General features: G+C 46.7%; 1 protein-coding gene across 7 annotated transcripts in view; it reads left to right on the plus strand.

Moving 5' to 3' along the window:
• Window positions 1–25,874, plus strand: part of Auts2 (activator of transcription and developmental regulator AUTS2) — a 1,065,696-nt gene that overhangs the window by 760,160 nt on the left and 279,662 nt on the right. For all 7 annotated transcript variants that reach the window (XM_078023939.1, XM_078023943.1, XM_078023942.1 and 4 more), the window contains one exon: window positions 16,914–16,943. In XM_078023939.1, the coding sequence (XP_077880065.1) occupies window positions 16,914–16,943 (30 nt within the window). The remainder of the gene's footprint in view (window positions 1–16,913; window positions 16,944–25,874) is intronic.

The following is a 25,874-nucleotide window of genomic DNA, read 5'->3' on the forward strand; positions in this document are numbered from 1 at the left end:
TGAGAAATATTTGGAGTTTCCGAGAGGGCTCTTTATATTTCCCTTGAGCCTGTGCTTAGGACTTTGTCGGGGCAGATGGCCAGCTGCCTGTGCAGCTTGGGGGTCGCCCTGAGTGTCCCACTGGCTGACAGGGGAGTTGCTGTAGATCTTGCCTGAGCCTTTTACAACCCCTGCCATCCAGCCGGGAGCTGTGACTGCTCTGTAACCTTCTAGATTTAAATCTGTTGCTGTGTCCCCTCATGGTGTCACAGAGCAGCAGAGTCCATCCGTACTGATGTCTTCATACCATTCTCTCGTCCTTGGATTTATAGGATAAAGTAAACCCTCTGCCCTAGAAGTGCTTATTGATTACCAAAGAACATAGTAAAGCGTAAGAATAGAGTGCGGCCGAGTGGCCGGTCCCAGTCCTGAGGATGACAGTAAGCCCTGGCAAGTGCCTCTCTGAAGTCTCTTCTCCTGGGAGCAGGACGCTTCCTTTTCAGTTGTCGTCAAGATAGTAAGCAGTGAGTGACAGAAACCAGCCGAAAGAGCCCGGCTGTGCGATTCCATCCACATTACGAAATTTCAGAAAGGACGGACTTATCCATGGTGACAGAGAGCAGATCATTCCTTAGGAGAAATGACCCAGGCTGAATGGGGAGGGACAGAGGAAGGAAAGCAGAGGAGCTCAGGGAGCATCCTGGGCAGGGGATGGTCCTCTCTGGGTCCTGCATTCCCAAGTGTGCACATGCGGACGCCCATCCCACGTGCATTTTAAATACATGCTGGTCAATGTCAATTATATCTTAGTAAAGCCACTTAAAAATCTCACTTTATGCTAGAAAAAATCTTTTTTCTTAGGAAGCTGTATTATGAGGAACACTTAGTAGAATTGGGAGACTAAATTTCATCTTCACATATAGGTAAATGGGGGTTTTTGGAAGGCCAAAGGATCCTGGCAAAAAATAAAACCCAGAGGCATCAAAATCCCTCTTTCTTTCCTGAGTCTGAAGCTTAAAGGAGGCTTTTAACATAATTTTTTGGTAAAAACAAAGCAGCAGTGGAAAACTGTGGCAAATGACTTCGGTGTCTTCCTCCCTGCCCCTCTGCCTGCTCCCCCAGCACCCCCAGAACAGAGGTCCTAGGGCAGAGAAGTCCGTCGAGAGTGCCTTTACACATTGGCAGGCTAGAAGGGCTGGGCATTTCCACACAAAAAGATGTTTGCTTCCCTTGCATTTTGACTCTTAATTTTTGACACAGTGGGGAACTCCATCACGGCTGCCGTTTAAAATGTGACAATGCCGTGAGTTCCGATTGCCTGGGTCACAGGGGTGTTATGACTGAAAGCCAAAGGCAGTGCCTGCTGCTGCGGCCCTGGTCCACTCCCCCACCCGTGCACTTGTCTTTTCTCTGGCCAACTGCTTTCTGGCCTGATGGGGAGTCCCTCTGGGAGATGGAAGCTGGAATATGTACAGCCTCTTTTCAGGCCCCTTGATTTTAATCAGAAATACACAATTATTCTTTTCCTCCAAATAGAGAAACTCAATCCCCATTTTAAATTCAATTATTGTAATTGCAGCATTCAGAAAAATAGCACATTCATTTTCTAATAAGAGATTGTGGATACCAAATTACTGCATATCGTATGTCAAAACAGGAAACTTGAGACTGGCAGGCTAGTGGGTGTTTTTATCTTGGCAATTTGTATTTTCTTGCAGACAATTTATAGTAATCCTACCCTTGCTTGTTTGTGATATAGAAGACTGGGTTTTTAAGCTATCCTAAAATAAAAACTGTTGTTGGGTACAATTTAGGTTAAAATCCCAGTTATGAATATGATGAATTCTAAGGAGCGCAGAAGTAAAGACCGATATCCATTAAAGAGAAGAAAGAAGACTCTGTGCCAGAATCCTATGGAATGGTGGCCCGAAAGGCCTTTGGACCTTCTTGAACCACCATCTAGCATTTGGAAATCAGTTAGTTTCAAACCACATTTTGATCTTTTTACCCAGTTTTTTCACTACCTTGTTTTTAAACACATGGTTGGTAAAAGTTGATAATGTGGCCATTATGTCTTGGCAACACGAGAGCACCATGTTCCCCTTTCCTGTTCAATCCCGCTCGCTTTAGTTGGCTTAAAGTAAGTCAAATGTAAAAAGAAATACTTCAGGATCTTGAGCTTCCTGGTTCTCTTAAGAGTAGCCTTACACTCTGATTTCTCCAAGTGTGTGTGTGTGTGTGTATGTGTGTGTTTGTGTGAGTGATTTTCTGTGGGTCTCCCTTTATCAGTGATTCCTTGTCTTTCTCACAGTCAGCTCAGACCCACTGTCGTGCATTTAGTGGCCATTCCACCAACCCCCGTGCACTTCTCCATCTCACCCATCAGATACTCTCCAGGACAGCCTCCCAGGTGCTTTGCTAGTTGATTATTGATTCAGCTTCCATGTATATTCACTGAGCACTACTAGGTGCCAGGGTCGGGCTGGAGCAGATGTGACTAGACTCTGAGCCATACTCGAGGAAACTGACCACCAGGGCTGGGGGTGCTGGAAGCCGACAGCTGATGTCTGCTGCAGGGTCAGAGTAGTCGGAAGCTGTCCTGTGCAAGGGGGCAGAGCAAGTCTAGTCTGTCAGGCTCATGTGTGCCTCCTAGTCCCTGGCCTGGGGTCAGTACCTCTGATAAGCTTACCTCTTCCCAGCATTAGTTTGTTAGGTTAATTTTGCTGGACCAATCCTGAAACCAGCCTTGCATGTACGTAATCTCTGTGCATAGGTCTCCAAATATTTCCAGTTCTGACTGGTCAGAATCTCTGGACAGATTCCAAAATGGCCGGCTTCCTAGTTGTACCAATAATCACTTGATGTTTTTGATATCCATTCTATCTGTATTTATTTAGGTTGCCAATTTGAATTTGAGTGAATGTCTTAATAATGTCAAAGCCCATAAGTCATTACTGTGCTATATATAACTTGTAAGTTCAGACTCCAAATCTTCTATTTGTACATTTTACTGTAGTCTCTCTGTGTATGTTACTGACTACTCTTTAGCCAAAAAAAAGTTCAACTATGTCCTCAAAAAAAAAAAAATGTGTGTGTCAGGAACATTTACTGAACTCAAGAGTGTCTTGCCTTCTTGGTATTCTGTCAGTGAAAGAAAACCATCATCACCAGGACCATCTCTGTTGTTGCTACTTCCTGCCTTTGTTGGGTGGTCGTTTCTGGTTTGGGGCAGCATGAGATCCAGTCTTCAAACCCCTCCCCAGCAGGAATCCTTGCAGAATATCATTTCCCCTCTGACAATACAATGATACATAATTCAACCAACATTTAAATAAGTATTAAGTTACCTCATTTCTGTGTGTGTTGTAACGTATCTTTCATGGAAAGAGTTGGCAAGATTATTTCTTCCTGGCTGCTTTCACATGCTTGAATACACTTAATTCTCACAGAAGTCCCGTCAAGCATGTATCATCCCCATTTACAGGTTCAAAAGATGTGAAGCACCATCCCAAGCCTGCATGGCCATTAGGTGGAGGGGTTGGAATTTGAACCTACGCCAGGCTCAGATTTCATGAGCCTTCTGTGAGTGGGGCTCTGTGCTAGGCACTCCTTCTTGGGAGGCTGTCCTGTGTGGGGTAGGAATGGGCTGATGGCTAGTACCTGCTGCCCATAGTCACTGCAACCTCTTCTGTCTCAGCCTTCACACTTTGCCAGTCAACTGGGAAAGTATTTTCCAAGTAGTTTCTCTGTGTGGTGCACGAGAGGGAGGTGGTGGTACTGGCTATGAACATGAACTTTGGAGAACACAACTGGGTTTAAGTACTGTCTTTGCCATAAGAAACCTAAACTCTCTCTCTCAGATGGAAGGGTATACAACTTCCCTTCCAGGTCAAGATTTTATTCATTTATTTGTGTTGTAGTTGCAGATGGACATCATGGCTTTATTTTGTTTATTTTTATGTGCTGCTAAGGATTGAACCTGGGCCTCACACGTGTGAGGCAAGCGCTCTGCCACTGAGCCCCAGCCCAAGCCCACCAAGATTCTTCTTTACCAGCTGTTGGCAGGCATTTCTAGGGAAAAAACACTCTGGCATCCTCCCTGTGGAGGAGCCCTATCCTGGAGAAGCCATGTTGCCGAGGTAAAATGTGAAATGCACTTCAGGAGCCAGACTTTTCCAAAACAGAACATTCAGAGCTGCCCTGCTGCCATGGCTCTCCCTCTCCCTCTGCCTGAGGTGGACCGTTGCCCCTCTGACAGGGAATTGAATCATGGAGGTGCCACTTAGCATGGAAGGCAGCAGCTGCATTCAGCTACTCGCCACCTCAGTGGATAAGAGGACAAAGGGTTTGTAGCAGCTTCATTACCTGGGGAAGAAGAACCCAGAGCTACAGGCACTTTAAGAAAGATGCTTTTACTTTGAGTGTTGGAGAAAATAGAACAATTACCTATTGAAGGCAAAGTGGATGAAAAACACCTCTGTTCTTACAACCCTGATCATTTAATCTATTCATGTTTCTTCTGCCTTCCTGAAGACGTCGCAGGCCAGACGTCTGCTTCTGCCGGCTGTGTAGTCCTCCGGGAAGACACATGGTGACTGCCTGGAGGTCCCAGCGAAGGGCCCACATTTCCTGCTCCTCAGAGGTCAGAAGCTCTATAGGCAGCATCACCCATGCAGAAGGAGCTGCAGGAAGGGAGGGGTCCACAACCACTAAGCCATTGGGCATCTTGTAGGGTGTGCAAGATGGCACCAGGCCCTGTGAGGATTTTAGTGACAGCCATGCTGCCCTCTGAGGAACTTGCCCCCGGCCTGGGGGAGCAGGGTTGGTATCTAGAATCAATGAACAATTCTATTCTGTTTCAACTGGAGCCATTCTATTCTGTTTCAAGTGGAGTCAGCATTTGGCTCACACTTAAAAGAAAAGATACTGTCTTTGTTGAAGAATGAATGCTATCTAACATGTATTAAGGGCTTCCCATGTGTCAGGCTGTGTTCTAGCCATTAGTGCTCATTATGTAGACTCGCACACTTTATATAGTAACTCAGTTAATGTTCTCCATAACTCGAGGTAGGTGTGCTCAGTAGTCCCTGTGATAGATGGTGAAACTGAGGCACAGAGACATTAATTACCTGTCAGACGCCTCACAGGTCAAATGCACAGAACCAGAATTTGAACCTAGGCCATCTGGCTCCACAGTTACACATGAAGGACAGGAGTGGGTCTTGCAAAGAGCCTGTTGGCATCGTGATCCATGCTGAAAGCTACCAGGGTTTGTTACCTGCTTGTCTGCTTCTGTTCCCTGAGTCTTCAGCCCCCTCTCTCTTTCCAGAACACAGGCTACTTGAGCCACCCCTCTGTGATTCCGCCCCGCCTCTCCCCTGCCCGCCAGGCCCCTCATTTGTAGTTTCTCTTAGTGAGCACATTTCTAAACGAGGACGGTTGCTCTGCTTTAAGGACGTACAAATGGCTTGCCCTCACCTGTCAAGCATGATCCTTGTATTTTACCAGGCCCATTATGAACGCAATCTTTCTGTCGAAAATTTGCATACCTCCTTTCTTGAAAAGTAATGACAGCAATTTCTTTCCCTCCGCTCACTTTCTGAGTGTCTCATTTAACGGCACCTGTGAAACCGACAGGCACAGAGATGAGAAGTGAAAGAGAGCAGTTGATTAAATCATCATCAAGTCGGGCCTCAGAAAGTCAATTCTGCTTGCCGTCTGCAATGATATCCTTTTATCTTAAAGTAATGAGCTATGGCACTTTTGCATCGGGTAATGCGATAAGTTCTATTAGCATGTTCCATTTGCCTCACAAGCAAGGGCAAGTCATTTTAGCTAGCTCATATCACTGCAATCAAAGCAATTGGCTTCCCAGGCAGAGAAGAAAGGGAAAAGGCTCAGGGTGATTTCTATGGATCACAACACAGCGGAAAAAATAGACTCTTGTATTATTTTAACCCATAACATACTTTTCCTTTTTACTCATCAGCAAATTTGGGCTTTATTAGCTAACACAGGACTCCAGAAAAAAATAAGCTTTAGTTGAAATGCCTGGGGGGCTCCACCCCAACCCAGGGCCACAAACAACCAGGATATGGAAAGAAAAAAGTGTAGCCTTCCAGGGTCACACCCACAGTTCTGCCAAGCAGGGTGACCTACACCCACCCCCTCCCTAACGCGGCATCTCCTAGGAAGCCCTTGCTGCACAGTGTCTTCAAAGTCATTGGTAATCAGTCCCCAGGCAGGTACGGATTAATGCCATTGATGACTTAGAATCAGTAAATCAATGACAAAAGAGGCAAAGGATCTGTTGCTTAAGCTTAAAAGAGATCATTTACAAGCCACCAGCCCTGACTGTCAGTTGTACCTTTGGACAAGAAACTCCTTTTCCTGAGTTTGGCAGCCATTGAGGTTTGCGGGCTGTAGGTTTTCAGTTGGTTTCATCTCTGGGGTTTAGGCATGTTTACACTTGGCAAAAATGTGACTTCCTTTCCTCAGAGGGGAAAAAATGCTGACCTCTCCAAAGAATTGCAAAATATTCACTCTGCCTTCACTTCCAAAAACCCAATTTTTTTAATAATCTGAGTGGAAATTTACAGCATGCAGATTGTGTTATGAAATATACCTGGACTTGGAAGTTGTAGTAAGTGGGAAAATGTGGAGAATTAATTTGTGAGCTTTCAGACTTTAGGTTTAAGCAACCTGATATCTATCAACATATTTGTACTTCTAATAAGTGCTCATAATGGACTTGCACATGGTAGGCTCTTTAATATTATTTGTTGAATGAAAATCTGTGATTGTCTGGTTGGTGCTGGAGGGAGAACAGGATGTGTTCCCTTCACCCCCTCGGATCACACATTTGATTCACGTTGATTCCTGGAGCTCTGGCCATTTCAAACTCAGAACGTGTAAACTGCCAGATTCCAACAACTCTGTATAGGAATGTGAGGTTGTCGGTTCCGAATTCCAGAAGCCTCTGAAGGTTTGCCCCGTTTGTCTGCTGAATGGCTGAGATTGGGGGCCTCCTTGTTCCCAAATGGGCTCATGTGATGGTCAGAAGCTCCATCCTTCTAAGTTGTTGTTTGGAACATGCATCTTTTAATTAGACTTTCGTGTTATCCAAGTTATTTTTTATTTGATCAGGTATTGTTATTGTTGAGGTAGAGGTGAGAGCCAGTGACATCATTTAACTGTCAGTAAAAGGACCTTAAATTGTTTTCAGGATTAAAATGTTCTTTTTATTTCAAGGACTCCAGGAGCTTTAAATTTCACATAAAATCCAAAACCCACATAAAAGCAATCTAAATGAATATGGGTGTGGTGGTACTCACCTGTAATCCCAGCAACTCTGAGGCCAAGGCAGGAGACCCACAAGTTCCAGGCCAGCCTGGGCCACTTAGTAAAACCCTGTCTCAAGGTAAACAATCAAAAGGGCTGGGGAGGTAGCCCAGTGGTACAGCACCTGTGCTCTCTGTCCCCAGAACCAGCAACAGAGCAGTCCACGGGCTGTGAGACAAGAGTTGGGTGGCGGGCGCCGAAGACGAGCAAGGCACCTTTGTTCAGCCAGGTTTATTTATTATCTTATTTAAAGGCGTGAGGTTGCCTCCTCACGCCTTTAAATAAGATAATAAATGTCACGTTTTCTGTAGGTGGCTTCTTCTAAAATTGCTTTTAGGTGAGGGATGCCTTTATGGTCTTAGATAAACCACCTGCCCCAGAGGGGAATTGGTTTGTTTTGTCACTGGCCAAGTTAAATTATTCTTGATGTTAGATGCTGTGGTTTACAAGTTGGGGTTCCCCCTCATTTTCCTCTCATTTCCTTTAGGCAGAAAGAAGAATAAAATAACTTTGTTCAGCAATGGTGTTCAGCCCTGACATCTATGGTGGCAATGATAAATGGATTTGAGATACGAAATAACTGTTCCAGCAAGGTCCATTGAGCAGAATAGAGAGCAGTGCCCTCCTCAATGTCATTGTATGTGATATATTCAATGATTGCCACTCTCTGCTTAGGAATGCATTCCATCACAAGGCACCTACAATTCCATCACGTTCCCACATCCTGAATGAGGCAGAGAGGTGTCATAGACCTTGACTTATTTCAGTTTGGTCCAAATTCTTAAAATACACATATTGAGATTTTCCAAATGAAAACACATGATGTTTGCTTTTGAGAACGTAAAATAACATCATAATCACACATTTCTTGGACCTTTAGTGGAAGACTTTTTCTTCTGCTCCCCACCCCCAGGCTCTCTCTGCAGTTCTAACCCTGCCAGTGTGTTCAGACATGCTCTCCCTGTGTGAAGCAGTCAGATTAATGCTCCCTCTACTTTTGATCTCTGGAGTCACCTGTCTTTTACATCCTGCTTTACTTACACTGCACGGAATCAGCACAGTTTAAACGCTTCTCTAGAAGAATGAGGTTGGCTGACTTACCAGTGTGATGGAGCACCTGCCTTGTCCCCAGGTGTGGAAATACAAATGGGAAGAGACACGGCCCCTAACCCACGAGTCATTCTAGGAAGGAAGGCTGTGGCAAACAACAAAACATGGTTTTCTACAAGAGCACTGGAAGAGTCAGAGAAGGAACTGTATTGTTTGAGGTTTTTTGGGGGGGGAGTGTACTAGGACTTGAACCCATGGGTGCTTAACCACTGAGCCGTATCCCCAGCTCTTTTTTTTTTTATTGTTGGTCATTCAAAACATTACATAGTTCTTAATATATCATATTTCACAGTTTGATTCAAGCGGATTATGAACTCCCAACTTTACCCCGTATACAGATTGCTGTATCACATCAGTTACCCTTCCATTGATTGACATATTGCCTTTCTAGTGTCTGATGTATTCTGCTGTCTGTCCTATTCTCTACTATCCCCCCTCCCCTCCCCTCCCCTTTTCTCTCTCTACCCCTTCTACTGTAAATCATTTCTTCCATTTATATTATCTTGTCTTACTCCTCCTTTCCTCTTATATATCATTTTGTATAACCCTGAGGATCGCCTTCCATTTCCATGCGATTTCCCTTCTCACTCCCTTTCCCTCCCACCTCTCATCCCTGTTTAATGTAAATCTTCTTCTCAAGCTCTTCGTCCCTACCCTGTCCTTGTTTACTCCCCTTATATCAAAGGGGTCATTTGGTATTTGTTTTTTAAAGATTGACTAGCTTCACTTAGCATAATCTGCTCTAATGCCATCCATTTCCCTCCAAATTCTATGATTTTTGTCATTTTTTAATGCAGAGTAATACTCCATTGGGTATAAATGCCACATTTTTTTTATCCATTCATCTATTGAAGGGCATTTAGGCTGATTCCATAATCTTGCTATAGTGAATTGTGCTGCTGTGAACATTGATGTAGCAGTGTCCCTGTAGCATGCTCTTATTAGGTCTTTAGGGAATAGACCGAGAAGGGGAATAGCTGGGTCAAATGGTGGTTCCATTCCCAGCTTTCCAAGAAATCTCCATACTGCTTTCCAAATTGGCTGCACCAATTTGCAGTCCCACCAGCAATGAACAAGAGTGCCCTTTTCCCCACATCCTCTCCAGCACTTATTGTTGTTTGACTTCCTAATGGCTGCCAATCTTACTGGAGTGAGATAGTATCTTAGGGTAGTTTTGATTTGCATTTCTCTGACTGCTAGCGATGGTGAGCATTTTTTCATGTACTTATTGATTAATTGTATGTCCTCCTCTGAGAAGTGTCTGTTCAGGTCCTTGGCCCATTTATTGATTGGGTTATTTGTTATCTTATTGTCTAATTTTTTGAGTTCTTTGTATATTCTGGTTATTAGGGCTCTATCTGAAGTTAGACAGACGAAAGAAATTAAAGGCATAAAAATAGGAAAAGAAGAACTTAAATTATCACTATTTGCAGATGATATGATTCTATACCTAGCAGACCCAAAAGGGTCTACAAAGAAGCTATTAGAGCTAATAAATGAATTCAGCAAAGTGGCAGGATATAAGATCAACACGCATAAATCAAAGGCATTCCTGTATATCAGCGACAAATCCTCTGAAACAGAAATGAGGACAACTACTCCATTCACAATATCCCCCCAAAAAATAAAATACTTGGGAATCAACCTAACAAAAGAAGTGAAAGATTTATATAATGAAAATTACAGAACCCTAAAGAAAGATATAGAAGAAGACCTTAGAAGATGGAAAAATATACCCTGCTCATGGATAAGCAGAACTAACATCATCAAAATGGCGATATTACCAAAAGTTCTCTATAAGTTCAATGCAATGCCAATCAAAATCCCAACAGCATTTCTTATAGAAATAGATAAAAGAATCATGAAATTCATATGGAATAATAAAAGACCCAGAATAGCAAAAACAATGCTAAGCAGGAAGTGTGAATCAGGCGGTATAGCTATACCAGACTTCAAACTATACTACAGAGCAATAGTAACAAAAACAGCATGGTACTGGTACCAAAACAGGCGGGTGGACCAATGGTACAGAATAGAGGATACAGTAACCAATCCACAAAACTACAACTATCTTATATTTGATAAAGGGGCTAAAAGCATGCAATGGAGGAAGGATAGCATCTTCAACAAATGGTGCTGGGAAAACTGGAAATCCATTTGCATCAAAATGAATCTGAATCCCTATCTCTCGCCATGCACAAAAGTTAACTCAAAATGGATCAAGGAGCTTGATATTAAAACTCAAAATGGATCAAGGAGCTTGATATTAAATCGCAGACACGGCATCTGATAGAAGAAAAAGTTGGTTATGATCTACATACTGTGGGATCGGGCCCCAAATTCCTCAATAGGACACCCATAGCGCAAGAGTTAACAACTAGAATCAACAAATGGGACTTACTCAAACTAAAAAGTTTTTTCTCAGCAAAAGAAACAATAAGAGAGATAAACAGGGAGCCTACATCCTGGGAACAAATCTTTAATCCCCAGCTCTTTTTATATTTTATTTTGAGACAGGGTCTTACTAAGCTGCTTAGGGCCTTGCTAAGTTGCTGAGGCCAGCTTTGACCTTGTGATCCTCTTGCCTCAACCTCCCCAGCTGCTGGGATTTTAGGCATGAACCACCACACCCAGTAAGAAACTGTATTTTAAAGATGAAAAGCGGATTTGCGGGTATAAACATTTGGAGGAATAGAATTTCAGGCAGAGGGAACTGTTAAGTGCAAAGAAAGTGCAGCCTGCAGGTCAGAGTGTTCCTGCAGTGGCTAGAGCAGGTTGTGTTAGGGTCGGGCTGCTCGACAGGTGCATGCAGCTCCAGGCCAGGCCTATAAGAGGGGCACAGCCATGGCAAGTCAGCATTGAAAAATTCTAGAACAATCCTATAGCATAATTTCTTGTCTCTTAAATCTAAAAATAAAAATTTGTCTTTTTTCATTTTTCCAGAAATTCATCTGGTATTAAACATATATAATATGTGCATAGGTGTGTGCATACAATCACACACACACACACACACACACACACATACACACACACACACATTTTTTTAACAGCCTATTTGTTGTTCAGTCCGATATTGAACTCACGGGTTCAAGTGATCCACCTGGGCTCATTTTATATTGTATTTTACAAAAATATCACCCAACATATTGGAAAGTAAAGGAAGCCAAAATACCAAACCAAACCATCCTTGGCCACAGGAAGCACTAGGTTGAGGGAGAGGGGTTAGATTTGAGGTCTTCATACGCCTTGGGAGAAGGAAGCATCATCACATGGAAATCTGGAGATGCACTCTGGCCAAGAAGAACTTGGCTTAGGAAAGGAAGGGTGGACAGACCCTAGAGAGCTGTCATGAGTCTGTTGTAATGATAAACACAACCCTGAGCTGAAGCTGGGGCCACAGCTGTAGAGATGGAGAGGATTTAGAAGGTGAAGTTGAGGACATCGGGTGAGAGAGGACCCTGCTGTGCTGTGGATGATGGAAGGTGATGGCAAGGCTCTCGGCTGTGCAGCTGATTGACTGCGGGATGATCTGCTCCCAGGAAAGGCGCAGGTTTCAGGATGCAGACGATGTGGGATCCAGACTTGGATGGACTCCCAGCACGGCCTTCCCATGCCTCAGGAGGGAGATGGACGTAGCAAACAGCAGTGTAACAGGCGGTCTCTGCCCCCGTGTGCCCTGCATCACTGGCCGTCCACTGTTCATGTGCATTGACTCGTTTTATTCTTGCCTATTCAAAATGCTAGTATTGGCCACATCTTACAAATAAATGAATGGACTGGACGCACAGAGTTCAGATAACCTTCCCAAAGCCACCTAGCTGGCAAATGTGGGCCTTGAGGTTTTTTAGACTCAGCGTTTCTGGAACCAAGGGACTCTTCAGGGTCTCCCCTGGAAAGAGAGAAAAACTACAGCAATACAGACGTAATTTTGGGAGACAGTGTCATTAAAGAATATGCAGGGAAGGAAGGACTGTGAAAAGGTCCCAGGACAGAGCAGCATTTGGGTGGGTGCAAAGGGACAGCTTCCAAGATGTCCAGCTGAAACACCGAGCACCCAGCACTTGGGATTTTCAGAATTAGATTATATTACAATCCACAATGTAGTGCAGCCATTCTGTAAGTGATGTTCCAGGTTAAATATGACCAACTAAATCAAAATATTTGACATATGTGCAAATAAAAGCAGGTTGCAAAATGTTAGGAATTGATTTTCATTTCTTATATGGGGAGGAGAGCTGTGCATGGTTCCTTGAAAGAAAATGCTAGAAAGAATGACACTCGTGTGCTCACTTGTTCACCCGTGCTTTCACAAACGCATCCAATGAGCATGTATTTTTAAACAGGGAAACATTAAGTGGGTGGGGGTCTGTCTGAAGAGCCCTGGGGGAGGGGCTTAACTGGGAAAAGAAGAGGTGTCCTCACAGGTCACATCCACTCCTGGAGCTTCGGGGAAGAGAAGGCGCAGATGCAGTTGCATGTGGCCATGTTGGGGTGGCCAGGACTCTGGCAGGCAGCCAGTGTCCTTCTGAGTCTGTCCTGTGGCTGAGGTCTGCAGTCCATGCATCCTGTTTTCCTGTCTGTGTGTAGTGGTTTGGGTCCTGTCTTGGCAGGACCCAGGGCCTGCAGTCCTTCCCGGGAGTGAAAGAGCTAGTTGTTGCTTTTCATTTCTTCCTTTTAAGATGGAGAAAATATTTTGGGCTTCTCACGAGGGGCTTTGAAACCTTGTCATGGAGAGGACCCATCACCTCAAGCTGGTGGGTGGTGTGCACCCTGTTTTCTAATAAACCAAAGCAGGACCCTCGTGTCAAAATGCTAGAACCAGCTGGATCAACTGGGACCCCTTCCTGCATTTGAGCTGCCCTTTCCACTTCCCAGCCTCATCGACACCCAGACCTGAACTGGGAGGTAGTCCGCGTGAATTCCTAAAAGTGGGAGTGGGCATCTAGGGATCAGGGGCAGATACTTCTTCCTTTAGTCCATGAAGACCAAGAATCCCTTGGCCACAAATCCACCAAAGACACAATGCAGGGTATGAGAGCGGACAGTGCGTGAAATGTGAACTTGAGACCATGAATTCTGCCTGCGTGACTCCATCACAGCCCCCTTTTTTTCCTAAAGCAGGCCCATAAAGTGCTGGCAGCCAAGCAGAAATCCTCCTCAGGACCAAGGCTCGCCTTCCGTCTGGGCTTGTCAACAAACCCCCTTTATGAGTGGAACAGGCCTCTTGTATGTGTCGCGCTCCTGGCTCCTCACCGAGTGCGCTAGGAGCCAGGCGAGGCAAACGCTGGGCGCTGTTTGCTGAGTGCGTTTATTGCCTTTGCATAATTTATGAGCTGGAGGGTTGACCATCATTCGTCTCTGCCAGGGGCTGGCACTCGAGGCTCCAGAGAGCAGAGCTGTAAATTGGATGGTGCGCTCCTGCTGAGCTCACGGCAAAGTCCTCGGGTCAGTATGGGAATTTAATACCAGAAATGGAACTGTTTTCTCAGCGCACCATGTGGGCCCCGGCGCAGCGGAGACGGTCTTGGCAGACTCCACGGCTGGCCCGCCGAGGAGCTGTCACTCACCCGCGTGTTGTGTGGGGAGCCTGAGCATTTTTAATCGGCTTGGCATCCGTGCTGCTTCCATAATGGATACCAGTAGGTCTCAGTTCTTCACCATATGCTTAGCTCTGGAGACAAGGTGCTTCTGGGTATATCAGTAATTACTTGATGCAGAATTAAGTGGACCTTGAAATTAGAACTGGACTGTTGGAAAGCAGGAAGCTTAACACTTTGATAGAAATAACCATTCCCAGGGACATCCTGCTGTTGGGACGGGGGCAGGCATCAGTTCTCTCCCAGGCTCCCCAGCACTTGTCCCTCGTGCACACAGAGCCTCAGGGGTGTGGGCAAATGCTCTGCCACAGCCCTCGGCTGTCCCTGATCACCTCCCGAGGAGACTGAGCATCTGGAGAAGGAGCCCGCCTGGCACAGAGCTCCTCTCCTCCTCACTTCCTGCACCATGCCTTGCCACTCCTGAAAACGTGCCCAGGACTGAGGGGCCTCCAGGAGGGCTCGATTAAAGGCAAGGTGAGGTACACTGCGAGGAGAACACCGCTGTCCTCAACCATCTGTTGGTTGGGGCCTTTGGAGGCTTCATTTCACCCATTTTCTTCCTCAGCTCATTTGACTTATTGTAGTAGAAAAATCCCTCATCAGGCTAAAGAGCTTGGCTTACGGTCATCTGAGGCTGGAAGAGGGCTGGAGGGGTGTGGTTGTCCTTGGTCGAATCGTGGTCACTGATAGTTAATGATCCTGTGGCTCTCAGAAGCTGGGAGGAGGGGAGGACACGTCCCAGCCCTCCAGTCTGTAAGATCACAGTGCAAGTCCTCAACTCCTCTTGGGTGGAGTGCTGGTGTGAAAAGAGGAAGTAGTCACCAAACTGTCCACTTGAAGTGGGCTCTTACATCACCTTCCATTGAAGATGCTCCAACAGTGGCCTAAGTAATAAGATCACTTACTGTTTTCTGAACGAAAACATCCAGAGGCAGCTGCTCTGAGGGGTTCAGTGGCTCTGCTCTCCGCCTTCCGTTCCCTTGCAACATCCAGCTTGTGTACTTAGGCTTTTTGCCACAATTTTGCAAAATGGCTGCTGTGGATCTGGACATCACATCTCACACAGTCAAGTTGAAAGGCAAGTTGCAGATGGTTCCTACCTTTTTCTTTGCATTGAGAAGATCTTTTTCTAGAACTCTCAGCAGACTTCAAATCTCATTTTTATAAATTTATATATGACATTGGAATGCATTATAATTCTTATTACACATATAAAGTGTAATTTTTCATATCTCTGGTTGTACACACGGTGTATTCACGCCAATTCGTGTCTTCATACTTGTACTTTGGATAGTAATGATCATCACATTCCACCATCATTAATTACCTCATGCCCCCTCCCTTCCCCTCCCACCCCTCTGCCCTATCTAGAGTTCGTCTATTCCTCCCTTGCTCCCGCTCCCTACCCCACTATGAATCAGACTTCTTATATCAAAGGAAACATTCAGCATTTGGTTTTTGGGATTGGCTAACTTCACTTAGCATTGTCTTCTTGCAAATGCCATGATTTTATTCTCTTTTATTGCTGAGTAATATTCCATTGTGAAAGGAGAAAAAGAATACCTACGTTTTCCACCTCAGAGGGTCAGGACTAGGGAAAGGGAGTTACAAGTGGCTGTGGGTGTTCACCAGGCAGTGGCCACTCGACAGTACAGCCACTTCCCGTTTCTGTCCATAGCTCTATCAACGCCCATGTCCAGGTGGCCACACTGAAAACCTTGGTGTCACCCTAGACTAGCCCTGGTGCTGGCCTCCCATCTCCATGTGTCATTGAGTGCTACTGGTTCTCCTTCAGGTTGGCTCCACCATCTGTTCCTCCCTCTCCCACACCAGGCCCTCCTGGGTGACGGTGATTACTGGATGACAACCGGTATTCAGTGCAGATGACTCTTAGCATGGGGTGACCTAGTTCCCCCCTGTGCATCCTCTCTCCTCTACCCCACCCCATGCCAAGAGCCCTCTTGATGGAGTGTGCTCTGAGCATGCCACAGCCCTGCTAAACCAAGCCTAGCTGAGGGCATCCACCGTCTTGGGTAATACTCTCACAATGCATAGCATTATTTTCTCAGTGGCTGTTGAGTGAGTGAATGGATATATTTATCTGCTGAGCATTTTCTCTAATAAAATACACTCCCTTTTTTAAAATCCAGTATTGATTTACAGAACTCTCTCGATGTTTAAAAAGAGGTGTTCTTTTTCCTTGACTCGCAATGGGGAACCCAAAGCTTGAGTTAACTATCCTTCTCTGGCTGCCCCACAGCCAGCTCCGCAGTTGGAATTTGAGACTTGTTGGGCTTGGTGTGGTCTTTGCCCCTGGTGGTTCCCTGCCCAGGCTGTGGGTTTGTCACCTTACCCTTCCATGGCATGTTTTCTGCAGGGAGTGTTCCTTCTGTTCTCGGGGGTCACAAATGGAACCTTGCCCCTTATATTCTGTTTCCTTCAATATTGAAAATGCAGTGCCTAGAGATTTACCTCCTTTCCTTTAGAAAAGCACCAGGAGAAATTCCCGAAGTTGAAGGTAGAAAGTCTGTCATGAAATTGATTTTGCTCGGATCCCATTTAGGAATCACATTTCCTCCATCCATGGCCGGGCTGGCTCCTACTGGGAGCCCCGTCTGCTGAGCTGTGCTGTGGAGGGGCTCATGGTGGGACCAGCACCTGCTGCCCTGACTGTGAGGGAGCCCTGAGGCACAGGCGTCAGGTGGCCTCAACAGGACAGCATTCCACCTCTGGTACTGTTCCCTCACCCTTGGGCTGAAGAAACTGCAGTTCACAATATATTTCCTATTTCCTTTACTTGTCTTGCCCTTTTCAGGAGCAGAAATAGCAAAAGCAAAAGCATAGTCATTGCACTAACCTTTATTCTCTTCTCTTCATTTTCAGTGTGACAGTGACAGTGACCAGGAAGAGAAGGTAAGACACCCCCCCCCTCCGTGGGCATAGTACCCAACAGGCCATGAGCACCATGGTGCTCCTTCAGGCAGCCGTGGGTGGGGTGCCAGCTTCTTGCTGAGAGCACCTGTTCCCTCCTGAGATGGGCATCATTCACAGTGACCCCCTGTAAGAGGCAACACGTGTAGCTTGTGAGACCCACTGTTTAAAACAAGCTCCTTAACATTGCATGCATGTGACAAATGTGACACTGTTCACTTTATGGAAGGTGACTAGAGACCCAGCACATTTTTAAAGAGGAAATCCTGTTAGAATCCATGGTGGCAACATTGAACTTGCTAGCTGTGAAGCCATTTTCTGCCTTGCTCTTACTGGCCTGTTTGCTTCCTCCGGTTTTCTGTATGTGTGGCCTTCCTAACAGAAATGTCAAGGGCAGTCTGTCCAGACATCCCATGGGGGTTGGGGTGGGCAGGTGGGAGCTGCTGTCTTCTGTGGGTGGATGGCCGGGGGAGGGCGGTTCTTCCAGCAGGTGCAGCCTCTGTGTGTCCAGATCAGCATGGATCCAGAAGAGAAGCTCAGTATTTGAGCTTCCAGAAGATTGGACCACAACCTGGTAAAGTGAACTTTCTGCTGCCTGAAACAAAGTGGTTATGTACTTGGTCTCTCTTTCTCCCTATCCCAATCTGCCAACCAAACTCCTCTGAGTTTTTATTGCTGTTTTATTTTAACAAAGTTACCTGAGCATCACGTTTTCTGTAATGCTTGGCCCAGAAGGAGGGACGGTCCTGGCCCCCCTGTTTCCGAGTCTGTGCTCTGACTCTGAGCTCCTAAGTTCTTGCAGATTTTACTCAGAATCCTGCAGTTGCATTTATTGAGCTCTCTGCGTCCAGCCCAGGAATTTTCCCTTCTTCTCTGTGCCGGTCTCCAGGAGAGATCCAAAGGCTCTTGTTCTGCACTGTCGTTAATTTGAATTCAGCATATGTAGCCTGTTATAAAATGCGAGACATCATCATTTGAGCAGGTCAAGCATATTCAGATGAAGACAAATGGTGCTTATTTGATTTCCTTAAAATCAGGAAATGAAAAAAGTGCTCTCTGGAGAAATCATGTTCTGCCTGACTTGGATGATAGACCAATGCATGTCCCCCAGATAAGAACAGGCTCTCGCCTGGAGGTTTTTATCTCTGAAGGACGGCCAGGACTGTCAGCTTGCTGACATGTGCATTATCCATGTCACTTTAAACAAAGTGACCTATGGAAGGGTGCGCTGTGCTGTGACATGGTAATGGGCTGTTGGATGACAGGGAGAGTACACTCTGGAAGGGGCTGTGGGTTATTCTTTTGTTTAACTGACAAGTAGGAACTTCCTCCATCCAGCCCCTGCGAGTCTCAGCTTCTTGGAAGTAGGACCCCTGGTGTCTCAGGCAGCCAGTGTGTAGTGGGTGCCAGGGACGAGTGGACAGCAATAATGCTTCAGCATTCCCAGTATAGTCAGTGCCCACTGAATCACTAGTCACGTTCACATGTGGCAGTTATCATCTAGCTCTGTCAGATGTTGCTGGCACCCAGGGAGGATGGGAACCTTCTGGCCATTCGAGGAGATCTGTGGGTGGTGAGGCTGTCACTTCTCAGGTCTGGCACTTCTCCAAGTAAATGGGCCTCACGCAGGGTTTGACCACCAGGCAGACTTCCTTCTCAGGAAGGAAACGTGGATTCCAGGAGCATCGAGGTCAGCAGTGGAGGTGGGAGGGTGCTGCGGTGCGCTCCTGAGTCGCGGTCTTGGCTGCGTGCTCAGGTCCCTTGGGAAGCTCTTCCAGTGCCAGTGCCTGGGCCTCCCCAAGGTCGACGATCACAGAGGTGGTCACCTAGCTCTGGTAATTTCTAGAATTAAGTTACTTGTGGCTGTCACAGGGAGCTGGGGGCCACGGGCCTTCCTGCATGCTGCAGAGCACCCTGGGTAGGCCTTGGCTGTCACCTGGATTCCCAAGCCATCGCCGGCTCTCCTGAGTGCAGTAAGAAGCAAAGGTCCAAGTGAGGGGGTGGTGGGAAGGCAGCACCCCCCCCCCACTCAGCTTAGAGGACTACAGGGCAGTAAGGAAAACTAACAGGTGCCCACAGGGGTGGAGCGCTCACCTAGCACGCAGGAGGCCTTGGGTTTGATCCTCAGCACCACATAAAGATAAAATGAAGGTATTGTTGTCCATCTACAACTGAAAAATAGATATTTTTAGAAAAACAGATGCTTACAGAGAAGACAAGGGCCTCAGGGGTGTCCCCACCCCCTATGCAGGCTGTGCCTCCTTTGCACGAGGTGCTCCTACAGGTCTTAACTGAAAGCCACGACCGGCACTCTGCTTGGGTCCCTGCCCTGCCACGTGCCTTCTCCTGGGGGTTCCTGGCAGGAACAATCAAGCCTCTGTCATTGAGCCGGGCCTCCTCGGCCCTGGGGTAGTTGAGAGGGTCAGCCTTCTCCTTTTGGACTAAAATGGTCTGGGTTTATTACTACCTTGAACCCCGTCCTCCCAGAATTGTCTCCGCCAGAGCCTAGCCCTGTCGGCCTCCTGTGTGGCAGGCCCTTGGCCATGCACCTTGGAGCCCCAGAGCTCCCAGGGCAGCTCTACTGTATGGCTGGGAGGACCGCAGATGCCCTCCGTGTCCTGAGACCCCTGCGGGGAGCCCACCAGGGATGCTGTTGGAGGAAACAGTGAGCCTCATGGGGGCCCACTGGGAACTCTCTCCAGAAGACCTGTCATCCCCCTACTCCACAGGGATCTGCGAGCTGGCATCTAAAATCAGGGGATTGTATTTCACACAGCCGCCTGAATTAAGATAAACTCTGCTTTCCTCTGATATGAAGATGTAATTTATAAAATGATACCTTACTAATTAATGTGGCAGTGACTGGGAAAGGGGCTGAAGAGGAGTGCGCTCCCTAAATGCAGGAAGCAGGCTGTGCGCAGAGAAGGCTTTGAGACCCTGGGCGGTGTCTGCCCAGCCGCCCCCAGCACGTGAACACGTTTCACATTATTGTTGAGAGCCTGAGGACGCTGGTACTGAGCAGAACCTGGGTGGGGAATCAGAGAAGACTGCGAGCACTCACCTCCAACCAGGGGTTGTTCTCTTGTAGTTAGAGAAAGAGAGGCAGCATTTGGCACCTTAATCACCCGAATTAAGCAATTATTCCAACCCCCACTCAAAGTGAATCAGCACCAGGAGAACAAAGAGGCAGCGTGCGGATTCCATGTATTTGGCCTGTGTTTCCCTTTGTTTCCTCATGGTCTCCACCTGAAGCAGCAGCCTGGGTGCTAAGCAGCACCCATTGGTTATGAGGTTAATGCAGACATGGAAAGTAACCCCGACTGTGCTATGTGACCGCAGAAGGGAAGGCGTATTGCCCGGGTGCCATGCCCTGGGCTTGTCTCTGCCCCTTTCTGCCTGATGGCCATGGGCAACCTGGCCTTCTCATCCGCTGAGGGGAGGACACCAGCTCCATCCATGTTCTGTGACAATTAAATGGAGCCTCCTGGCCCAGCCCTGACCCATAGTAAGTGGCCGGTAAGCATTAGCTCACCTGAGGAGTCCCACCTGGGAGGTGGAGAGGGAACCGCCTGGGAAAGGAGGAAACTGCCATCTCCTTGAAAGCTCTGGCTCCGCAGGGAACCTACCAGAGTGTCCCACCCGAACTTGAGGTCAGCTTCTGTCTCGGATGGCATTTCTCCTGGGACAGCTGGTGGGAGTGTTATTGCACTTTGAAGGGTCCCCAAGCAGTGTTTTTGAAGCCCCTTATTCAAACATCAGGCTTTGCTCTGAGCAGAACCTGGAGCTGAGGGCAGCGGGCCATCTGGAAGGACAGCAGGATGGTCTGAAGCCTTCCGTGTCCCCTCAGCAGCTCTTCCCAGATGCCAGAGCTGCTGGGTCAACAGGCGATGGTTCTGAGTCAGGGCTCCCAAGTGGGGCCGGGCATCCTAGGTGGGCACTGGGAAGCTGAGCAGGGGAGGCCTGCCTTGCGTGTGTGAGGCCTTTGGAGCCCCAGTGCCCCACACAAATGCCTCCTAGGTTGTATTTGGCGCACAACTGGATCTGAGACCCACGACTTAAAACAAATGCCAAAAAGAAATATTTTTCTTTTTTTTTAAGCATTTTTTATACCTTTATTTTATTTATTTATTTTATGTGGTGCTAAGAATCGAACCCAGGGCCTCACACATGCGAGGCAAGCGCTCTACCACTGAGCCACAACCCCCACCCCACCCCCAAAAGAAACATTTTTCTTTTCCCATTTTTAGTGCTCTTGAAACTTCTCCTGCTTACCAGAAGGCCTGGGAGGCTGCAGAGTGGTCAGGTGTGCGCCTCTGCGGGCACCTGGCGGGCCCCTGCCTTAGGTGGCTGGTGTGAACCTACGCGCAGTCCGGCAAACTGCCTCACGGAAATGGACTGTCCTCCTTTTCCACCTGCCTCCTGACTGCAGTTCCCCTTGGCTAACAGCCGTATGCACATGGTGGTGAAGTGGCTGGGCTCCTGCGCCTGGCCCCTGGACAGCCACTGGGATGCTGCCTGCTGTGAAAGGAGAACCTCAGGGTTCCCACGTCCACTCTACCTCCCGCGCAGGCGCACACTTTTTGCATGACCTCATATTTTGATCCATGTTCAGCTTTGTGGTTTTTGCATGTTGTGTTCACTTGTGTGGGGAGATGGTAGCTCCTAAGAAAGCAGCGGAGAGGCCAGCGCTTCTCCCCCGCTCAGCCCACACCACGGCCCACTTGGCCAGGGGGACTCAGGAAGTGCTGAGCCTTCAGACTGGGGACGTGGCTTTGCTTACAGTGGAAGAGGCCCACCCCTGCCTCACACTGGGAAGCTTGTGCGCCCTCAGCAACATTCCAGAAGCCTGGCGGCCCTGGCAGTTGCTTGAGGCGCCCCAGTGCTTGGTTTTTGAAATAAGATGGATTCTGGTCAGGAGGCAATGGAGAGGCGCTGCCCTGTTTTGCAGCTGGAATGGAATTTTCTTCACCCTTTCAAATTTCACAGTAGCAAAGCAAACAGGCACCACCCAGGGAAAGAGCAGGGGCTGGGTGCTGGCCTTTCTGTCCCCAGGGCTCCATGCTTGCTGAACTCGCAGTTGCATCCGGGTGCTCATCTCCTGCGGGAGGGGCTGGGCGAGCCTGGACTAGACCCCAGCACCTTGCGCCACTTGGTGTCTGTTTTCTCACCCGTGAGCGGGTCTTCTCTTGCGGAGGCTTCCACGTTTCTTCTATAGTTCCCCTTTCTCATAAAACATTTCTATGCCATTTTAAATTCCCTGGTTTTCCCACCGCTGTAGGCCATGCTGCAGGCACTCCCCATCATAGATGCCTGTCTCCGTGGTGTCCCCGCTCACACTCTCTTCCCCTCCAGAGCTACATCTGGGTTAGCTTGATATGTCATTGTTCCTCCAAGATCATCATATTTCCAGCTGGCTTAATTACAACATATCCTCCAAAATGCCTATTGATACCATCCTTGGATTAAATTTCCACTGCAAATCATTTTAAATCCCGAATCTTACTAAATTTTAGTGTTTTCAGGCCCAACTAAAAATTGTTTCACTCATACTTGAAGTGTACATACAACAATCTGTCAATTCCTATCATATCAATTATGAGGAAAAAAGCAGATTACAAGTTTACGTATTTTTATTAAATGTAGATCAACAAAATAAAAACTTAGGAATTACTGAAAATTTGTCAGACATCTTCAGCTAAACTTGTATTTCTTGGAATGAATGCTGAGAGGAAAGGACAGGGCCAGGGCAGGTGCATAGTAGGTAGGGTGGAGACATGCAGAAAACCTGTGCCTTTTTATTTGTTGTTTTTAGATATGCATGACAGTATATTTTGACATATTGTACATACAGGGAGTATAACCTCTTCTAATTAGGATCCCATTCTCATGATTATACATGATATGGAGTTACACTGACCATGTATTCATATGTGAACATAGGAAAGTTATGTCTGATTCATTCTACTGCCTTTCCAATTCCCATCCCCCCTCCCTTCCCTTCATAGCCCTTTATCTAATCCAATCCAATCTACCCTCCCTTGTTGTGGGTAAGCATACACATATCAAAGAAAATATTCATCTTTTGTTTTTTTGAGATTGGCTTATTGGCTTATTTCACTTAGCATGATATTCTCCAGTTCCATCCATTCACTGGCTAATGCCATAATTTCATTCTTCTTTATGGCTGAGTAATATCCCACTGTGTATATGTACCACAATTTCTTTACCCATTCTTCTGTTGTAGGAAAGCTTGGGTATTGTGAATTGAGCTGCTAAAAGCATTAATGTGTCTGCATCACTATAATATGCAGATTTTAAGTCCTTTGTGTATAAACCGAGGAGTGGGATAGCTGGGTCAAATGGTGGTTCCTTTCCAAGTTTCCTAAGGAATCTCCATACTGCTTTCCAGAGTGGTTGCATCAATTTGCATGTATAAGTGAAATGTATAAGTGAACCTCTTTCCCCACATTCTTGCCACCATTTATTGTTGCTTGTATTCTTAATAGTTGCCGTTCTGACTGGAGTAAGATGGAATCTCAGTGTAGTTTTAATTTGCATTTCTCTAATTGCTGGAGATTTTTTTATATGTTTTTTCATATTTTTTTTGACCACTCATATTTCTTCTTCTGTGAAGTGCCTGTTTAATTCCTTTGTCCATTTAATAGTTGGGTTATTTTTTTCTTTTTTGATGTTAAGTTTTTTGAGATGTATCTATATAACTCCTGGAGATTAATGCTCTGTCTGAGGTGCAGATGGTAAAGATTTTCTCCCATTCTGTAAGCTCTCTGTTCACATTCTTGACTCTTTGTTATGCTGTGAAGAAGCTTTTTAGTTTGATACCAGCCCATTTATTGATTCTTGACTTTACTTCTTGTGCTTTAGGAGTCTTGTTGAGGACATCGGCTCCTAAGCCAACATGGTGGGCCTGCATTTTCTTCTAATAGGTGCAGTGTCTCTGGTCTAAGGCCTATGTCCTTGATCCACTTTGAATTGAGTCGTGTGCAGGGTGAGATACAGGGGTTCAGTCTCATTCTATGACACGTGGGTTTCCAGTTTTCCCGGCACCATTTGTGGAAGAGGCTAACTTTTCTCCAATGTGTTTTTGGTGCCTCTGTCTAGTGTGAGAATGCTCTGTTCATATGGATGTCTCTGCGTCTTCTACTCTGTCCCGCCGTCTCCATGTCTGTTTGGTGTCAGTACCGTACACTTTTGTCACTCTCGCTGTAGAATATTCAAGGTCTGATACTGCAATACCTCCTGCATCAGTTTTCTTCTGTTGCTGTTCTGAGCCTCTTGTTTTTCCAAATGAATTTCATTACTGACTTCTCTATTTCCATGATGAACATCATTGGAATTGTAATAGAAATTGCATTAGCACTTTTAGTAGTATGGCCATTTTGACAATATTAATTTGCGTATCCAAGAACATGGGAGATCTTTCCTTCAAAAGATCTGTTTCTAACTCCTCTTCAACAGTTTTGTGGCCTCAGGCAAGTTACCTAAAGGTGCCCTGCCTTGGTATTGTCATCCATAAATGACTGAACTCAGTGACCTAGCTTCAGTGACAGATGACACGAGTCCTGTTTTTTCAACATAGCTGTTTGATGTTCATTCACAGGGACTGAATATCCTGATTTTTCCATATAGCTGTATACCCCTAAAGCATGACAGAACCCAGAGGGAAATTATTTTGTAGTTATTTTTCCCTTTGCTAAATTTCATCTTTCTTGAATTCCTAAGAGAGAGTAAGCACAGTAGACAGATGTGGGCATATCTGTGCAGACTCTGTAGCAAGGAGGGGACTCGTACCTGGGCCTGATGTCTGAGCCCTCACCTGCTTGTTGATTCATCCAGTCGGTCACACAGGTCCACTCACTTGGCATTTCGAAGTATCTGCAGATGAACTTTCGTGAGTGCAGCAGTGGCTTGACTGTGCCTGTGGCCTGTAGCAGCTGGGCATATCATAGGCAGCAGAGCAACTGATTTCCTCTCTGCCCTTCATCTGCTGCAGGTATCTGGGAATGCATGGGAACTAGTGAAGATCTAGGTGTAACAGTGTCTGATGAGAACTGATGAGACAAGCAGTGAGCATTATTTGTCCTGTAGAGGAATTCTGCAGCCATCTGAGGTCAGTAAGAAAGTCCTGCTGCCTTGCCTTTGGATGCGCAATCACCTTGGGCTTCCTGGCTTACAGAAGGGAAGGTGGCCAAGCCAAGAGGCCTCGGGGGATGAGGGCCATCAACCCCGCACAGTGCACCCAGAGCCACAGGCTGCCAGAGCGCAGAGGCATCTGGGCTGCTGTCGCCTGGACAGGTGGTCTGGCGGGGCTAGTCTGCCCTTTGGTGCCAGAAGTCTTTCTTTTTCTGTACCAGGGCTAGGGAGCATGCTGTGCTCCAAGAAGACACAGAATTTCTTTCTGGTCACACCCATGAGTACTGTGTGCATGGGGTTGCCTCAGCCAATGCCCCTTAGCAACTTCTAGAAGGCAAGATAGTTGCACATATCACTGTCGTGCCTGGGCCATTCAGTGTGATAAAGAGAGTGAAACCTAGTGTTAGGATACATTGTTAACTAGCCAAACTCTACACCTTAAAAGTCCCCAAATTTGGTGATAAGTGGACTTTTAAAAAAGCAGTGTTACGTCTGGGCAGGTAAAGTGGGCCATCTCTGGACATCATGGGGATTGTCTCTGTCTTGTTCAGAAGTGCTGGCTGTGGACCGGCTGGACCCATGCAGTTACCTGAACATGGCCAGAAGCAGCTTCCTCCACTGTTGTCCCAAATGTCCCTTGTGTCTGTGAGGCACATTCATGTTTTGGAGGCAGAGGAAGGGAGTGTTTGAAGTAAGGACTGCCCAGGACCCTGGAATGGATGATTGCTATGCCCAGGGGCTTGGTTTGGGCCTCATTGCTTT

Source organism: Ictidomys tridecemlineatus, chromosome 10 (assembly GCF_052094955.1).
Source record: "Ictidomys tridecemlineatus isolate mIctTri1 chromosome 10, mIctTri1.hap1, whole genome shotgun sequence".
NCBI lineage: Eukaryota > Metazoa > Chordata > Mammalia > Rodentia > Sciuridae > Ictidomys > Ictidomys tridecemlineatus.